A 19,610-nucleotide genomic window follows, 5' to 3' on the forward strand; every position below is an offset into this window, starting at 1 on the left:
TGGGTGGTTAGGAACAAAAAAAAAAACAAAACAAAAAAAGAAAGAAAAGATAGAGAAGAGATTAGTTCCAGCTAGTGACGGCTTAATGACAACATGAAAACTAATCACAACTAATAAAAAACAAGCATGTTTAATTCTGACATACTGATCGACACCATCTACGGAATGCCATAAAATCATGACAGCCCTCCATCATGATTTGGACACGGGAAGGAGAAGCCCGCTCCCACAAAACCGGTTAACAGGAGAAATAGAGATAAAATACGACTAACGACTAATGGTTAGTAGCAGTCGATGAAGGAAATTGGAAAACAACGAACGATGAACAGTTTTGGAACTCGGTCGGAAGAATTTGGAAACAACAGTCAGTGCACGGCATCAGTATCTGACTGCTATTAAGCATTAGTACCTCCCCAGGTGCAAGCATTAAGCAACTATTAATGATGGATGTGATTATTAATAACTGGTTGTTAAGAGAAATGGATCTGAGGGGTTCTCAACTTACAGAAACAATTTGGTTCAACAAACTAGGGGCCAAACAAGGGTTTTTTGTTCAATAAATTTTTTATTGCCTTTCATTTATTCTATTTACAAACAACATGGAATTTCTTGGCCTCATGATACAAAGCAGTACTAAACTGTAGTCTAGCAACGTAGGCATCATCATGGGAACCAGGAAACGCTAAGCCTACTACTTTAGCCAGCATCTTCCCGTTCCAAATACTACTATTTTACACATATAGGACACTTATAAAATGCACTTGCATGTAAACACTGTAAAAGTCCTGCCATTTTAAATTCTATACTTAAAAAGCTCTAAGTACATCAAAAAATAGAGAAAATATCTAATCGATACTAATAAGGCATTTTAAAACTACAAACAGCTCTCTTTATTCATTTTCAAAGCTAATACTCTGCAAATACAATAAAATCTGACATTTCATATACATTCCTGCTTTATATTTTTATATTTTAAAAGAAGCCACCTGTAAATACTATTTTCTTTTGCAAAAAACAACAAAACAAAAACAAAAAAAACAAAACCCAAAAACACAAACAAATTACAGTAAAACATAAAAAAGTTCTCAAGTGGAAAGTTATCATTCCCAATGTTCTTGAGCTGTTCCTTCTTTAATCATTCTCTCACATTCTCCTTCACCAAACTTGGTCCACTTAACAGTAGTATGATTTTTTTTTTCATTTTTATTTTTTAAGACTCATTCAACAGCTTAATCATAGCTAATAAATTCTGAGGTTGATAAAGTTTTTGTACTGTTGCCATTTTGACTAAGGCAGAGGAGATGAAAGTGAGAAAGGTATTCAGTGCAAAGTCAGATTTGTGCCATTTCATAAAATGAAGTCCAGTAGGTGTAATATTCACAGATAGCATCGATTTAGCAATCTTTCTCGTGGGTTGATTTACCTTCACATAACAAAAATGGCCTATCATTTACGATACAGTTCATAAACACTAGAAAAATTACTACTGTAACATAAATGAGACCACATGCTCCCTGAATTTTTTCAGAATTAGGCTAGGTGGGATTTGTTTAAATTAAACGGCTGTTTCAAAAAATAAGCAAAAATAAAAATAAATATTCATGTGGCACAATCTCACCACTTTACAGGTATACTAGAAACAAAGACTCTTAAAGCATTTTGATACTGATTATAATTTTGATTAAATTGTATTAAAATTTATATATAAATTACGTGACAGTTGGTTTGGATAAAACATTCAAGAATATTCTCAGCATTATTATTTCTTGTGGAGTTTATAATCAAAGCAAGCTACCTTTTAAAAATACCAGTACACCTGTGATACATCCTCTGCCAAGTCTCTGGCCTTCTACAGTACACACAGGTTTGTCAACTGTGCAACACCATTTACAGTTTATTACAATTAAATCAGTCAGTCTCTCTGTTATATGCAAATTCAATTTTGTATTATTTATAAACTGGGGTTTTATTCTTAGTTAAAATGAGCTATATTTTTCAACCCTTCACCAATTCTAAATGCTTAGTTGTAAGAGAAAAACATTTACACGTTCGGGGATTCTTGCTTTAAATGCAGTGCTTATCTCTAAAAAAAGAACTACGCAAAGAATAAAAACCTACTTAAAAAGTGAATGCAGTAGTACTACAAAGTCATCTGAAAATCAATTTCGAATTGAAATAACCAACTTTAGACCCAATGAATGCAAATATAATTTTAGCAACATTTAACTATATAAAAGTTTCTGCATTGAAAAAAAAATATTTCGGTTTGCTGACATTGTTTTTTCACTTCTATAGCTATAGAAGTATATCAGTGACAGAACAACCCAATAAGTGAGATGGTAAATATTGATAGTAGATTAATTCTGCAACATGATTTTAACGCAATAAAGAATCTGTTTTACTGCTGAACGATTCTCTTCAAATCCTTTAGTAAAACTTAACCCTGTGCAGTGATAACCTAGGATTTCAGATTCAAAATAAAAAAAGTACAGTTGTAAAATTAACTTTGTGTAAGGTCCTCAGTACACACGGTTATTATTTAGATGTGACTAAAATAATATTCACCTGAAATAACAGCATGGTTCTCATGCAGAACGGTAGAGGTATGCATAACTTATTCCATGGGAGATAAGCCATCTGTATTTATTTTTTTAAATACAATGGACTTTCAATATGGTTAGAGATGAACACTATATTATCAGAAAACGGCTATATTTTAAAAGAAGGTGAAATGAAACCAATACTTTTTTTCAGTGACTTGTAAGTGGCAACCCCAGACAAAATATCTAAGCCCTTCACAATATATTGAAAATATGGTGACTCAATACTACAATGATGAAAGCAAAATAAAAAATGGTCTATGTTTCCCCCAATCTGTTCTTTACCCAGGTGTCTACTAGGTGTCTCAGTCAAATATCTAACTAACCAATTAAGTAGTTTTTACACTGAAGCTAGCGCTGAAGATCAAGAACGACCTTTAGCAAAAACTGATTTTGAAACATCAAATTAAACTATTAAAGAGAACTAAATCCTCAGCATCATTGCTCTTGTCAGAAGATGGGTTATAATCTCTCATATATTTTTATTTTTTTTCTTTTTGTCAGCATGGGACCTTATTCTGATTATGCCCTGTTGCCCATTGAGGAGTTTTCAAGAAGTGAGAATGAGCCGATGGGCTGTAAATAGTGTGAGGTTCAAGAAGAAGCGATCTTCTGGAAAACTTTAGTAGTGTCTTGTTATCACAGCTTTACATTTTTTTGTAAAGCAATGATTCGTACATATGAAAGATAAAAGTGTTACATAAACATAACAAGTATCCAGGAGGGCCCTTTTCACTGTATTGACTGAAATCTGTGTCGTTCCTTGTAGTCAATTTACAGGAAGTTGCAAGAAGTGAAGTGTAGTCAGTGTTAGATGTCAGATCTGTCACCTGCATTTGGCTTTTGAGTATTACAACATCATGTAAGCCTGCACAGCACTGATTTTGATGAGAGCAGAATAATAATACTTGGCATGTAACGCTTTGTGTCCTCAAAGCCCAGTACAAACAAGAACCCCCACAACACCCCTGTGAGGTAGGGAAGTATTATTATCCTTATTTTACAGATGGGAAAACAACACAGAGATTAAATGACTTGCTGAAACCCAAACTGAGTCAGCATCAGGGATGGGATAAGAATTCAGGAGTGCCTGTGCTCAGCCCACACTGCTTCCTAGCCAATGTCAATAAACCGAAAATATCACTTTTCTCAATAAGCTTAAATACTTCATTCAGGGGTCCAAAGGCATTGTGTTTGAGGAACAGGAGAAAAATGAAGATTTACTTTCCATTCAACAGTTAAAGAGAGATGCCCAAATATTGGATGTCATCTCACCAACAGGACTTCAAAAGTTGTTTCTCCTTCAGGTTACACATTTTAGCAGCAAAAGGCAAATACCAGGAAATAGATTTTGGTAAAAACAAAAACAAAACAAAACACCCTCCACTCCTCCACCCTTATTAATTCGAACTGAAACAACTTTTGAAGTATTATCTTCACAGCCCTTACCTTTCTGAATTCAGTCAGGTATCTGAGAACATGCATCCTCCTCATAATATACAGTACAGTGGCTCAAAAGTTTATTGGAAAATAGGAATCTAAATCTTCAGATTTCTCCAGACACAGACAGGAGGCATTTATTCCTTTACTTCTTTCTCATTAAGCAACCATCCATTCATTTTATTTTGCAACACCAATCTGATATTTCCACACCAATTAAAAGAACAAATGGGGGGGGGGGGGGGGGGCTGGCACAAAGTAATCATTGCAGCACTGAATTGATAGTGTTTCCTGATGCAGACGGATCTTTAAATAGTTTTAAAAAGGGAATCTGTTATAACATTTATATTAAATATATGACAAGGTTTACATATTTAATTGAGCTAGGAAAGCCAGGTTTACAACATTTTTTAAAAAACCACAAGCATTCCCAAAGCTCTAAAATATTAACTATTCAGTTTTTTGAGGAAAAAATAATGAATGGGTCAAAACATGGTATTTGGTTAACCAGCTGTGGTGTTGCAAATCTCATGTACACTCAAAGCACTTCTTACGAACGAGAACTGCAGAACTAAACTAACCTCGGTCTGCGGTCACAATCCTTTGGTAAGGATGGACACGCATATCGTGCCTTCGAACTTTAGTAGCCACCGCACCTAGTTAAATTGCAATTACCAAGACAAAGTTAGAAAACATTCAAAGAAAACATTAACAGCAGGTTTATCAAAATGGATTTAAATGATCATTAACTACAAAAGTTCATTTTAAGAAAAGCAACAAGTTAAGGCACAGTAGTTTCAAATCTTAACCTTAAGAAGTTTATCTGTGCAGATTAATATTGCATTTATTTTAAACATCCTGGCCTTAACCTGTTTAATCCATTCATTTACAATCCCAAAATTACAGTATTTCATGAAATCTATTAGACCCAAGCACATTTAAGCTTTACTAGTCACATATTCACTGAAGTGCCTTTCTTGCAGCAGGACTATTTTAAATAATGCCATCTTTTAATACTGACAATTATTTGCTAACCTTAAGATCACTTCCAGTTCTACCACAAAAAGAAAAGTTTTAAAGCAATTCTTCAAGCCTACAGATTGTGATTTTAAACTTTAAGTCAATAAGTATGAACTGCAATGAATTAGGTGATTAGTAAAGCAAACACTATATAGAACACTTAGCAGTCAGTATACTACTATACACTCATAAATTACAGCTACTCTGTAATAATAGGGGCTAATCCAAATTAATAGCACTATTTTATTTTAAATCTATGTGCAAAAAAAGTGCAAGTAAGTCACTGACTGCTAGGCCAAGCTTTTTTCAAGGCTGCTGAAACTAAGCATTTGTTAAAATTCAGATCTGATGAAGGATCAGTTTAAGACCGTTCTTGAATTCTTAGCCTTTCGTTGGGAAAGCCATACCTAAAGATAAAAGGAAGGGAATTAAAAGTTAGTCACCAACTAAAATTCGCTCCCAACATCAATATCCCCCAAAATACTAATAGGGACACATTTCTCTGTCATTTTTAACAGAACTATTTTAAGACATCTTAGAAGTCCACAAGAAAATGGACAAAATCTAGTGTATTATTCATGAGCGTGAGTGTACTCTGAGGTAGAACTCAACCAAAACCTCATTTAATTCAATGCAATTGCTCAGATTATAGAGCAGATGTATTTAGTCATTGATTCTGTGCTACATAAACAGGGGTGTGGTGATTTTTTCCCCCTCTTTTCCCTTTTTTTAGTTAAGTTTATTTAGAGAGATCTATTTTAGCTTCAGCTACCCTTTCAGGAGTAATTCTCCCCTCCTCCCTTTTTTATATAGAATTCTGTGAGAAATCAATGAAATTTCTCTGCATCATATTAATTTATTACAACGGAATGACGTATTTCTTTATTTGATATTAACCAAATTCAAGAGAGGGGACTGCCACTAACTAACCAGCAACTGATAGCTACTGTGACGATGATGCCTGTAACTGCAACATTACTGCAGGAGATACTGCAAGTGCCAGTAAGGACTCACAGATTGGGGGTGGGGGAGCCGGGGAGAGCATGTACATGCTTGTGGGAAATAAAAGAACGATGACATTATCATATGGTCCCTGGATGTTGGCTATGGGATAATGGAAAACAACTAGAAGTTGCTCAAAGACAGACCTGCTACATACTTCAGCCCTACTAAAATTTTGTTAGTGGCTCACTAATTCTGACAGGTAGAAGTCTGAAGTACATTTTCTTTTTTACTGTATAATGCACACATACAGAAAACACAACTATTCATTGTTTAAGTGAAACACTGATTTTCTGCGATACTTTCAACAAAATATTGACTTTGAACCTTATTGTCCAGTGTTCATTAGAGATGTTTAGAATCTGCGTAAATCAATAACTGCCACTGAACGAACTAAGATCAAAGTACTATAAAATCAACATCATGCAGCACCAAGGTCATATGCAGTTCAGAACAAACTAAAGAGAAAAGATTATTTATATTCTGCAGAGCGTAGGGAAAGAAGAAACTATTGGAACTGCTTGTTCCATATTGACCAGTTAACTGAATTGTCACGGCTGCTTTATCATCCTCTCCTTCATACAGCAAGCCAATGGCCTGAAATGTTAGGAATGATGGACATTTCAATCCCACGCATATAAAATAAGCCATCAGTAGTGTTGCTGATTGTACCATCCTTTGCTCAGAACTTAAAGTTTCCTTTATATATTTATTCTCTGATATTATTTTCTGCTTACAAAATCATTAATAGCTTTCCAACACTGAGGAGAGCTTGATCAGATGTGTTCTAAATGTAGAAGCAAAAACCTAAGCAAACTGAAAAAAACACCCTTCAATTCTCTCCAGTTTGGCTACTAAAAAGATACAGCAAAGATAGGAAGTTCTCTCTTCCAAAGATTACTGGAAATTAATTTATGCTGAAGACAACACAAGCAAGTCTGGTATTTTACTGGAGAACAAATTACATACAATAGATGTCAATGTCTGTTTTTTTTTCTTGGCTATGTATCCACCATCTAGTGTCACACAAACATTATGATTTTGTTTTCAATAATCTTACTAAGACACTAAACACGTTTCACAATGCAAAACATGTTAAAATGTTTGAGTTACACCATTGGAATAATTTTCCTAGGCAATTTTGGTGTCTCTGAGGTAGGAATATAGCTTCCTTTTTTTTTTTTTTTTTTTTTTTTTTTTTTTCCCTTTGAGACTCATGACCTCTATATGCAAATATCATGAAAGCATATGCAATGTATTCTCCAGTCATGTGCAGATAAGAGTCTTACCTAATACACCACTAGGTTCAATAGGATACTCAAGGATTGATGTAGCTGGTGCCAGCGTGTAGGGGTATTCGTACGGGGTGTAAATTAAACCAGCTTCGGGTCCTGGTGGCACTATTGCAGCGGTGGGATGAGGAGTTCCGTTTGGCATGACAGCGGTTTGTATTTGTCTGATCAAAGGCATTATGGTAGGGCCAGCTGGCGTAGGAGTACGCAGGGCAGCTGGTGGGAGAACAGGCGCAGGCCCAGTAATGATCCTTGGAGCCTGGGCTGTTGCTGCAAGAGAAAAGGCAAGGGCTGCTACAGTAAGCAAAGAAATTCAGAGGAAAGTATGGAGATAGCAGTACAAAACGTGGAAAGAACGGGAAAAAAGGGGAAAAGTAGGAAAGAAGAAAAATAAAAGGAAATCATTAGTACATGCGCTGATCACACAGTGCCAAAGCACACCATTCAAATGCAAACAGCTTTCCATTTTCCAGTGTGATTAAGTATGAACATGCAAAATAAAAAAGCCATTGTAAAACAGTGAGGTAGATTTCTCAAACAGGTTACACAGCACAAAAGCTCCATTTAGACCACATTTCTTCATTTATGCTATAAAGACTGCATGAGACTTGAGATGCATGCAGGAGATACAAGGAAAATACTGTCATAATCAAATACAGAGTACAAAATGTAGTGCAACTATAGAGTCCACAGATACTCAGTTATGCAGAGCTACTGTATGAGTTCTACAGTTTTGTATCTCTTATATTGTATTTAAACATATATACAATTCCAGTTTCCAGGATCAGTGAAATTAAAGAAGATCTGGAAAAACAATGCATCTCCATTCCTACTGTAGCATGAATAACATACTCAAAATGTCTTCCACATCAATTTTCCCCAAATATAACATGTTCTTTGTTACAGAAGATTACTACGGTCTTGCTTTTTTGTTTTGTCTTGCACAGTGCTTGCATGTTTAATTATTTGAAGCCTGTCGGCATACAATAGGAACAATTTCTTAAACACTTACACAGATCAGCTGGTAAGAGTCAACGTTAAACTGTTCTATTCTATTGGTTAGGACAAAGATTTATATGCACTACTGCTGATCTACACTGATTTAATTAACTTACAGGTGGTCTGGGAAGAGAAATGCATGGGGAAGATTTTCGTATTTGAGAGGGTGAGTTTTGTGGATTTATTTCAAAAGTGCTCAGGCAATGCAGAATTAAAAAAACACCAAAATTTTTGTTTCTGTTTTTACACTAAAATAAACCACTATGGATTCCACATCCTCTGTTTTCAGTAAAGTCAAAAACATAAACTATGAAAATGTCTTACTACCAAAATGTGAATATTAATGTGGAAATCTCTAGTCAGAGAATGAAAAAAATCCATCATCCCACTTATACTGTTAAAATAGACCAATGGGAATAGATCAGACAAAGAAATCGCTCAAATTAATATAAAGATTTCCATGCAACAGTTTGCATCAATTTATTCTGAAAGCTATTTCACTCATAAATTTGCAATAGATTGGGGCTTCAAATAGGTTTAAAACTGAGCTAGCTCTAGATATTATAACGTTCATTAGGGGTGAAGATTTACCACCACCATTGTGGTGGTAAAAGCCCTCGCTTACGTATCTTTTTGAATCAGAAAAATTACACTGGTGTAAGCACTCTCAAATTGGCCTAACCACATTCCAACCTTTAAACATATTCAATGCTGAAATGGAGCCTGTGTGGGGAAACAAATTTGCAAATATCAGTAGGCCCTTAGTGAAAAGACTGATTTATCCGTGCTTACATTTGACATCTGTATCATAGCTACAGCAAAAGTTTACTTTGGAACAGTATCAGAAACTACACTTGCAGAAGCAGAAATTAGATTTTAATATAGAAAAATAGTTTGTATCACACATAGCAGGTATATGCTGTCTTTAGTAGGTGTATATAATTAATTTTCAAGTGTAAATCTGCACATACTTGCGTTTGCAAAAGCATCTCACACAAATCTAATGGAAGAAATTGTAAAAATGGCTCATAACATCACTGATCCCTGTGAACTCAGCAGTGAAATCAGATGATGAATTCTTGGAAAAAACATAACACTAGGGGAACACATGCAAGGCAAGATGAAAGGAAGGAATATAATACAGAAAAATGTATTCACAGTATCCTGAACATCTGTAACACTTTCAAACTGAATCTTTAAAAGTATAATTGAAAAGGAGTACACTGCCCTTTATATTTATTAAGGAAAAAAATTAATTGTAAAATAGAAAAATCTGGCTTAAGAGTTGAATTTTGTTTGAACTATATATTTGTAAATATTTCAGCCCAGACATGTTGTTCTTAAAGAAAAACAACAACAAAAACCAGCAACAACAGCAAAACACAAAACATCAAAAAACTTGCAAAACTTATCTACAGAAGATCATCTGCAATGGCTACCTACTGTTTTCCTACACAGTTGTTATTGTCCATTTACCTGAAAGTAGCTTTAAGAATCAAAACCTGCAAATACTAATGTTGCACTGACCCTCAAGATTATAACATGCTTACGTGATTTGATGTTGGCATCTCTGTAGGTGCCATTCAGAATTGCAAGCTCCATCAGCTGCATCTTTTTAAGGCTGTCTTCTCCTTCTGCCTGTAAATAAAAAGATGGAAAGAAAGTAAGGATTATTAGTTGTCAGGATTATTAATTTACTAGTGCATAAGATCTAAGGGACGTAGAATAAGCTACAAGTTTTAACCAAGGAAAGTATCTGCTTACCCATTACTGACAAAACCATTATGTTTTGTTAACTTTTCTTTAAAATTAAGTACAAGTTGTTCGTTTCCTATCATTAACTGGTACTGATACATATCTTCCAGGGTTTTAGAAAAGTCTCATACCATAAACTGAAAAAAAAAAAAGTGAAATAAAATAAAAAACTGGGTTAATTTTAAGTCGATGCTTGACAGAAATTATTTAGGGAAAAAAATTCTCAAGCTTTAGTAAAAAAAAAAAAATTACATACTATTAAACTGGTATTAAAAAAAAAAATAATCCACTATTGGACCAGAGGAAGAATAGAAACCCAAAGTTTTATGTAAACTTTGATTTACAGTTCCACTGTTAGTGAAACTAACTATTCCTGGAAAAATAAAAATCTTTGAGCAGCTTTTCAAATACCAACCAAAGCTATATTACAGAATTAATGATTTTGGAACATGTAGATGTTGTCTGATGAGGATATAACTACTGTTTATACAGTATATATTTTCCTTAATTTTTTGTTTCAATATAGATATCTTGGCTGAAGTTATCAATTCCTTTGGTGTCCTGCAATTTGCATAAATATGCAGTATTCAGTTAAAAAAAAAAAAAGGCAAAAAACCACCACCACCACAGAAAAAAAAAAACACTTTTTCTGTTACTAACAAAAATATAATTATTACAGTTCTGAAAACCAGACATTTTCTGATCTGTTTTTCCAGAAATACTATCATTTGTTTAGTCTACCTCCTATCAATCAGAAAACAAGATAATGACATAGGAAATCGAGGAGAGGCAGTTATATACTTTAATGTTGAGTTACCACCTTGCTTCTCACATTGTCTACCATTGCTGAGAAGTCTCTTGGCAAAAAGGGTGCAGCTGAAGCGTGAGCTGCATTTCTTAAACTGGTTTCTTAATTTTTTAGTTTTTATTTTAACTGATCTTGTCTATTCACATATTTCCTGTATATTTGGAACAGGACTTTTACATGTAATGACAACCTGGATCATGAGATACTGAAAACCTAACAAAGATTTCAGAGATAGTTGTTCACCTGTCTTAAACAACAACTCCAGCTGATGGTTTGAATTAGGAATTTCAAAAGGACTAGTGATTATGAAAAATACAATTAAAAAGCCACAAAGAATAGTGATTGCCACCAACAACCAAAAGAAGCCTACTAAATAACTTTGTGTCCATTACAGCACTGCAATACTGAAATGTCTCCCGAATAAGTTACGAGTTGATAGGAATATCCACATGCAGTGGTTCCAAAGCGAACAGAAACATTTTCAAACTAGTTTAAAGCAAAATATTGTTATACATACTTCACTGCCAAAATATCGATGAAGTAACTTACTAAATTGCAAAACAAAAAAAAAAGAGTAAGTCTTAAAATTGCATTTAAGCAAATAAACTACTAGTCAACACAGTAAGATGGGTCAAGACTTCAAGACTAAATCACTTCCAGATGCCAGAAATGAAAGTCCTAACTGTAATACTGAGGATTTACCTAAACAGATTAAAAACTAACAATTGACATTGTTGTTAAACATACAGAATATACTCGAAGAGTTAGACATTATTTTCTTTATCTATTAAATACTGTATGACAGACCAAACTAACCCTAATAGTGAAAAAGTTAATGCACATTCAATTAGCATTTTAACTACAAATTAACTGTGCAGTTAAATACTGTTCTGTCCAGATACCTCAGATTCCACAATCATTAAAATTAGACTCTCTGGAATACAAAATGTACTGATTATAGCATGCTTAATATGACAGTCTCAGAACAGAGTTGGAATTTATATGCAAAGGATTTATTTATTCATTTTAAAGAATTTCTTATTCCACTGCATCATCACTGGTAAATTATCTATACTGTGTTGTCAACTATGATGCAATAAAAGCAATTCCAAATCTATTTTTCTATCCAGAACTTAAAGACTTTTGTCATTCTGGATATAACTTCATTTCTCCTAATTTATTTTAGCAATAAAGATTTTTAATACATTGATTCCACTTTTCCCCTCCACCCCTAATGGTTACTAATGGTTATTCTTTGCTATTGGCTTTTTGCTTGTGTTTATTTATTTAACAGAAAGCATGTAACCATAAAAAAAAAAGCCCTCCTCTCAATGTCACCTGCATCTCCCATATAGTTCCATCAGTGTTACTAAAATTGCATACTTCCTCCAAATAAGAGTTCGGGTGATTGATCTGAGACACTATTAATGAGTCTCAGTAAATGCTGAATCTTACATTCCACTTGCTAGGATAATTTTAGTAACTCTGTTATCCCAGATTTTAGACCATGGTAAATGTTTTCCAAATGTAATTATTTATAGGAAAAACTTTAAGATAGAAAACATTTTTTTCCCTTCTGGCATCCCCGAAGGAAAGAGTTACAGCAATTTAAAAGCAATAAAAGACAAAGTAATCATTCTTATAATTCCTATTTTGGATGTTTAATTTTCCTATAGGTCACTGTGCTTTCTATGAGAAAACATGTGGCAATTATTTAGATTTTACAAAGTATGTTTACAAAAACAATAGCGGTCCTAAGAGTACAAAAAAGACTGAGCCCTTAACTTTAATTTTGGCGATTTAATTCTCTGGAGTACTGCTCAGCAGTTGATAAAATTTTTGTTCTTTTAAACGGACTCCAAAGCGTAGCTTTAAACATTTCTTTTAAGACGGTATCAGTGATAGTTCAGAGAGTCAAGATGTGGACTTGCACTGCCAGACATTAGCGCTGCCTTTCAACTTCTGGCACTTGTTTTTTCCAAACACCTATCGCAGCAAGCAAGCAAACCAACACAAACACACGAACACCCCCACCGCTCAAAAACTTGTTCCTCGCTGACCACAGGGCATCTTGCCGGCTCCTCCCAGAAGATGGCACTGTTTGTTGCTCGATGCCACCACCTCCAGCCATGGTGCTCAGCACCCTGCCGGCCCCGCTCCTCCTCCTGCAGCCCCTCGCACCCTGAGGCCGCCGCCTCCCCTCAGGGCGCTGGCCACAGAGGTGTTAGGAGCCCTTCAGATACCTCGGCATGGCCTTCGACATCTCGTTAGGAGCCCTTCAGATACCAGGGCATGGCCTTCGACCTCTCGCACCAAGCTCTCTACTTGAACGTCATCCACCCATAGTCAAAAACTCAAGTTTCCATGAGATGGGATAGCGAAACGGGCCCGCGTTTCCCTGTGGCCTATCCTCTCTTCACTGCTGGCAGATGATCAAATGAGGCCCGTCGATGCAATCCATCTTAGCTGCAGGCATTTCTGCAGGCTCTCGCTGTTACAGCAAAGAGAGGTTGCAGCTGGGATACAAAGGCAATCTCTAAAGTGACAGTACATTACCTGTACAATAGCTACAACAAAGCTCAGCCATTTGTACCAAAAGAAAGCTACTTTGAGCAAACATCAATAAGGTCACTTAAAGCCAGATTTGCATTACTAAGTTGAAGCTCAAGTGATTGACTCAATCCTCTCATCCTCTTAAATCTTCAGTGCTTTCCCTCGATTTCTCATGTGCAATATAACATGCTGATTAAGAAAAAAAAAATGCTATCTTGAAACCTAATTTTTTAAATGCAAGCACTTGCAGCTGCTCTCTGAATACGCACACTGAAGAGATGCAGTAAATCCTAACAAAGCCAACTACGTGCAGACAAGGGTGGCTGCCGCCCTGTCAACACCGGGCCAGCTCAGCTCGCCTCTCCTCACAGCAGCTTGGCCCTACTTGTGCCAGCAGTAAAAAGACCAAACGCCTGTGAGCACCGTCATTTTGAGCACCTGGTTTCCTAATCTTTATCAGAGTAGGACTAATGGTCACAAGGTTTAAAATGCTAGTAACTACTAGTGTCACCTACACCAAGCCTCTCTGCTGTACTTGTAATATTTACCTGGTATTAAAACCAATGGAGATATTTTTTTTTATTGACACTGTTTACAATTACCCTGTTGCTTTTTTCATTCTTACAAAAATTCACAATGAAATATTAAAAACCATCATGACTTTGCTCCGTTCTAGAAACACAAAGGGGTAGTGTCACCTTACTGAGGTGAAAAAGGGACAGGTATACAGACATCTACATCTGAAAGGGGGTTTGAGGCCCATGCTGGAGATCCCACGAGAATCTGTGGAACACTTCCCAAAACATAAGAATCCCAAACAAAATATGCAACGCTCACTATATTGATGCCCACCTACAGCAACAATTCTCCTACATTGGGTAACGCTGGCTGTTTAGAAGAAAATTGAGGAGCATCATTATGTAATAAAACGCTGTCACTAAGAGCTTGTTTCACATCATGAAACAGAGTCGGGAGAGAACACTATTGCCTTCATGACTTCATTTTATTTTCAATGTCCAAGCTTTAGTTCAACCCTATTGAACCTCTGGTATCTCAAGATCCTCAGGGAAATTCTTTTGTTTAACTAATACTTCTGAAATCATTATATTTTAGGCACTTAAATCCCTCAGATTCTCATATGCATACAGTGTGTGCTTCAGAGTACCATACATTTTAACTTTTTATTCATACACCAAACACACAGATATTGATAGGGAGGCCCAGACAGACGAGCATGCAGTGCATTCCCTGCACTGTATTTCAGCAGTATATTCCAATACACTGCTGAGCAGAGATCCACAAGGGGCACGCTGCAGAGTACCCACACTGAGCCACATGAAGCTCCTTCGGTGCCTGCCGCTGAATTAATTCACCAACCAAACAATCCACTCAGTGATAGCAGAGATTCCTCATCCTGATAGAGCTGCTTGAGCCTCACGGTTCTTACCAGCTAAGTCTCAAAACGTATCCTGATTCTCATTACTAATGCTGGCAGGGAAAGCTCTGAGTCTTTCTGTATAAAGGACACGTGCACTTTCCCCTTAAAATGTGCATTCTTCTCTTAAAGTAACTATGTTGGAAAATACAACAAATATTTTTTCCTACATTCATAGAAATATGCTTATTTAGGTGATGTTAGTGACTTTTGTGGACAGTCTGGCTTCCAAATGTCACACATTTTGGAAGATGCTTCTGCATGCTGCAGAAGTGCATGCCTGCACTTCAGCTGGATTCTCAACTGACCTGAGCTCAGCCCTAGTAAAGGTGCAGCCAGTGCTGGCTTTGGTTAAGGCTGCAGGCCTTAATCAGTTGTTTCAGGGCCATCCGTTCAGGATCAGACAAGGAGCAGCAGGTAGAAAGTGATGGTGAAACAAAGTGATGCGTAAATCAACTGCAGATGCAAAGACAAGAAATCAGTCCATCTTCCCCAGCCAACTGTGGTGGGTGCCTGTCCCGCCAGGCTGATGGAAAGAATAACCAAGCAGCCCCAGCAAGGCAAGAGCACCAAAGAGCAGCATTCACCTTTCAAGTACCTCAGCAACTTCTCGCACAGACTATACCTTCCCTGCCTGCCCCATACCACCTCTGGTTAAGCAGAAATACTCGGTGGTGGTTCGGCACCTTTCTTGCCACCCACAAAGAGGGAGCAGCTATGTCTTCCAGCTGATACCTTTTGTCCAAGTCCCCGTGCTTCTCGCCACATCACTTCATGTTAAGAGGTTTGCCAACAGCACAGTATATTTTTACGTACACAGTTAAGGAGTTAAATAATTTTATACACACTCTAATTATAATGGCAGAGAACTTGGCAGCTTTGAAAAGACACTATAATAACGAACAAGAATACATATATAAAACCCTTCCTCAAATAGAAAAGTCACTTGGACTTGGCACATACAGTAAACATCTTTTCTCCCACCATACCTCTGGAAAGACACATACATTAAATATGAAGACTTGTATTAACCTGTGTATCTGTATCAGACAAATGACCTGCAACTCATTAATTTAATATAAATTTTGGTAGCACCACAAGTAGTTTTCTGTCACTGATCGTGCCTCTCACAGCGCGGGAGCCCCGCAGGGGTCTGTCACCCTGCCTTCCCACATCCCCAGCTGCTGGGGCAGGGTAGCAGCTGCAGCTTCCTCGCCAGCGCTCCGACACTCACTTTGACTCAACGCGCTGTGGAATGCTTTTATCTAGCTGACAAAGAAAAATGTTCCACTGCAATTCACTTGTAGATCAGTAAGTATTCCAAACATACCATGCGCCAGTCAAACAGCCTTTACACATGAATGTCTCCATTCAGGGACAAAAACCTTCCATTCATAATTGATAAACAAAAAAACTCACAAACAATATACTACAAATTCCTAGACATACACGTATTAGAACAAAAAACAGATATCAGGCATCAATATATTACAAAATATGTTATAAAAGACCACAGGGAAATGCATCGGAAACCCTGAAGGTAAACACACTGAATTTACTGTTTGGAAGGGTTTTGTTTTTTTTTGTGTTTTTTTTTTTTTTTTTCCCCAGTATCTATGGTGTCAAAAGACCAATGTACCTACTGTGATGAAATCCTAGTCAAGATGAAAAGTAACCACATATAAAACACAAAATAAAAGGGCTTTTTAAAAGAATATGAATTTGAGTGCCTAAACTGCCCATCAATTACTTCTGTAAAACACCAGATTTCCCTTTTGTAAAGGCTAACTTTTACTTCTGGCAAGCTACTCTGTTACTCAGAGTTAAGGAATAAACATCCTGTAATCCCTTCCCCTCAAGAAACTTGACAAAGGCTTTTAAGTTTCCCATGTCTAGAACATAAATATGAATAGTTAGAAGCTGTTGGTAAAAATTTGCCATTTAGACTTTCTCATCCCTGTTTGTATACTTCTGATGGTGACGGAGCAGAGGCCTACAACATCACTTTGTTGGTACTAAGGAGAATTTGCCAGAGCATTATTCTGGCATCATGCAGCAGCTACTGTTTTATCAGAGGAGGCTACTCCACATACTTTGAGACAAAGTAAAACAAATCACTACTTCAAGACCACCCATATTTCTTAGAACCCTGTATGCCATTAATGATGCTGTGGCATTGAATAGGTGGCACGCTGTAGCTCAGTTATTTCTCTATTTCCTTTTCAACACTGATACACACTGCTGTGTCTATAAGGACAGGCAAAGATAAATTAGCATCATTATTTCTTCTGGGCAACACAGCCTGCTTATCTTCTTCAAAGCAAGCTCTCAGTTCAAATGATATGCAAAGAAGACTGTGCTGTTTCACTTGACAAATTCATTGGTCATAATGTTAAAGATACACTAGGGGGAAAAGGCAGCGTATCTTTTTACACTTCCCATCACCTTATCTGACATATCCATGTTTAATCATGATACTTGGCTTACCAGTTATATTTTCGAGAGTCCTTATGCCCCCCTCCCCCACTTTCCATTTCTGCAACAAGAAAATACAGATAAGGTGCTGAAAAATCAGCATGAAGCACATTTTATAAGCCAGACTGAAATACAGTATCACTGAAACCTAGGGGCTTTTTTCACCAAGTATCTCCCAGGTACTACTTGTTAGTGTATTGAAAAAATTTACCTGAAGCATTCTGCTTGACCTTAACGAATTTTTATGCCTGTCTCAACATTTCTCAAAGACAGACATAGCAGGATGATATTTATATCAGAGTCTGGGGGTTTCAAGGACATAACCTCCCTTGGATTAATTATACTGAATGCCCAACAGTAATTTAAGTCTAAAATTTGCTTTTTGTTTGGCTCTTTTTTATGAATTGTCTTTTCCTCAAACCCCAGCCTTTTAAGCATTAATAAAAATCAGCGACAAGAACCTACATACACCACATAGAACAGCAATTCACAAAGCTCCAGGACAGAAACACCTTTCATGATATATATATACACCAACCCGCCCCAAATCCTAGAAGAAAATAACATTTATACAGTACTCTCTACAATGTTTCCAAAAAGACAGAATTGTACTAAAATACATTAAGATTTATTTATTAATATATGTATTAAGATTCAAATGAAAGAGCAATCAATAATGTGAACTACAGCATTAGATCTATTTTTAGCAATGTGAAAGCCCATTTAAAAAACTTACAGAGCTAAACACTATTTTTGGTATTTCTAATTTTGGACACCCAAAAGGTCCTCCTCAATGGTTAGTTTAATTCTGAAAAGAAGGAGCTAAACTATATGCACACTGAATGAAATGCTACCAGGCAAGCCTCTGGTATAAATTTTCCACACAGGACTCTACCAGCAACATCTTAAGTAGCTCAAACATCGCAGGAATCAGAACAGAGCAGGAATCAAACGCAACCTGTATCATGCAGGTCTTTATTCCAGCTATAGCTTTTGAAACAGACTGAACCATGCCAAAACACTTGGGATGTTGCATTGATGCATTCCACTGACACTGGGACAAATGTTTCAACCCACCCTGTATATTAAGTATATGATAAAAATAATTTCACCAACTTATGCTTCGCAACTACCTACAATCAAGGTGGCTGTTCTAATAGGTATAGATGAGAGGCAGTTGCTAGAAAAATAAAATGGGAATAATTAAAATATGCTTATTTAAATCTAGCCTGATCTGTCACATTTATTTTTCCTTTGTTATCCCAGGAGTTTTCTATTCAAGGTTTGAGATTGTAAACTGAACAGCTCTAAGTTTCCCATAAGTACAGCAAAGACACTGAATTCAAATATCATCTCCTCCACCCTCAAAAAGAGCCCATTATTTCAAAACTAGTATTTTGTTGCAAACTGTAGACTCAAATGCCAGCTAATTCTTTCCAGCTATGCTAATGTTTTAGTATATAAACAAAGCCTTCCATTCTCAAAACGGTACTGAAATATGACCCCATGTTTTCATATGTTAAACATGTCCATTATGTTTTTAATCTGTTCCCACACAGAAATGAAAAAAGAAAGCAAGAAAAATGACATTTCATTTCAGATCAGATTTACTAATCTAGGAATAAAGTGACAAGTTCTCTCCCTCTACAGCAACAAAAGAAAAGTAACTGCTGGTGACAACAGTGAAAAGATTGCTGCTGTGAGTTAGGGTACATCTTTCGAGTGTACCTTCTCTTACGTGTTTCATTAAGCACAGTATTCAGGGTTGCATGCTATCACATGGAAATTCAAGCTGTGGTAGTAACTTTTAAGACATTTTTATCTTCAGCTTGAGGTGTCCTAAAAAGGTAATACTGATCAATTAAAATAAACTCATCTTTTAGGATACAGAGTAAAAGCATGAATGTTTAGGCTTATCCAGTTTTAAGACACAGGGAGTAGTAGCCATCCCCAGTAGCTTCTTAGACTACCACACTGCTATAGTCACGTTTTCAACAAGAATCATGATGACTAAGTGTGATGAGGAAACCAACTTAAATTGCTTCTGCATTTCACCTCCCCTCCCTTTTGTAATAGGTCTACATTTTTTGGTTTCCAAAGGAACAGGATGTGCGATGGCACGGTTCTGTTGACACTTGTTTTCTCTCTCTCGGGTGGAGTAGTCTAATGACAAATGACTATAATGAAGAACCCTGCATAAAGCTACCATTTATATATACGTATATCTAAGA

At 36.3% G+C, this 19,610-nt stretch overlaps 1 protein-coding gene across 9 annotated transcripts in view; it reads right to left on the reverse strand.

Moving 5' to 3' along the window:
- The window catches only part of QKI (QKI, KH domain containing RNA binding), a 160,995-nt gene that overhangs the window by 10,535 nt on the left and 130,850 nt on the right, over window positions 1-19,610 (reverse strand). For 3 of the 9 annotated variants that reach the window (XM_082757509.1, XM_082757507.1, XM_082757511.1), the window contains 3 exons: window positions 9,904-9,991; window positions 7,352-7,648; window positions 4,622-4,696 (listed from right to left, as the gene is read on the reverse strand). In XM_082757509.1, coding sequence (XP_082613635.1) covers window positions 4,622-4,696; window positions 7,352-7,648; window positions 9,904-9,991 — 460 coding nt within the window. Of the gene's footprint in view, window positions 1-12; window positions 5,468-7,351; window positions 7,649-9,903; window positions 9,992-19,610 lie in introns of those variants that run through there. The other 6 variants (XM_082757510.1, XM_082757513.1, XM_082757508.1 and 3 more) reach the window with 5 other exon arrangements.

This window comes from Aythya marila (assembly GCF_965140915.1).
Source record: "Aythya marila genome assembly, chromosome: 3".
Taxonomy (NCBI): Eukaryota; Metazoa; Chordata; class Aves; order Anseriformes; family Anatidae; genus Aythya; species Aythya marila.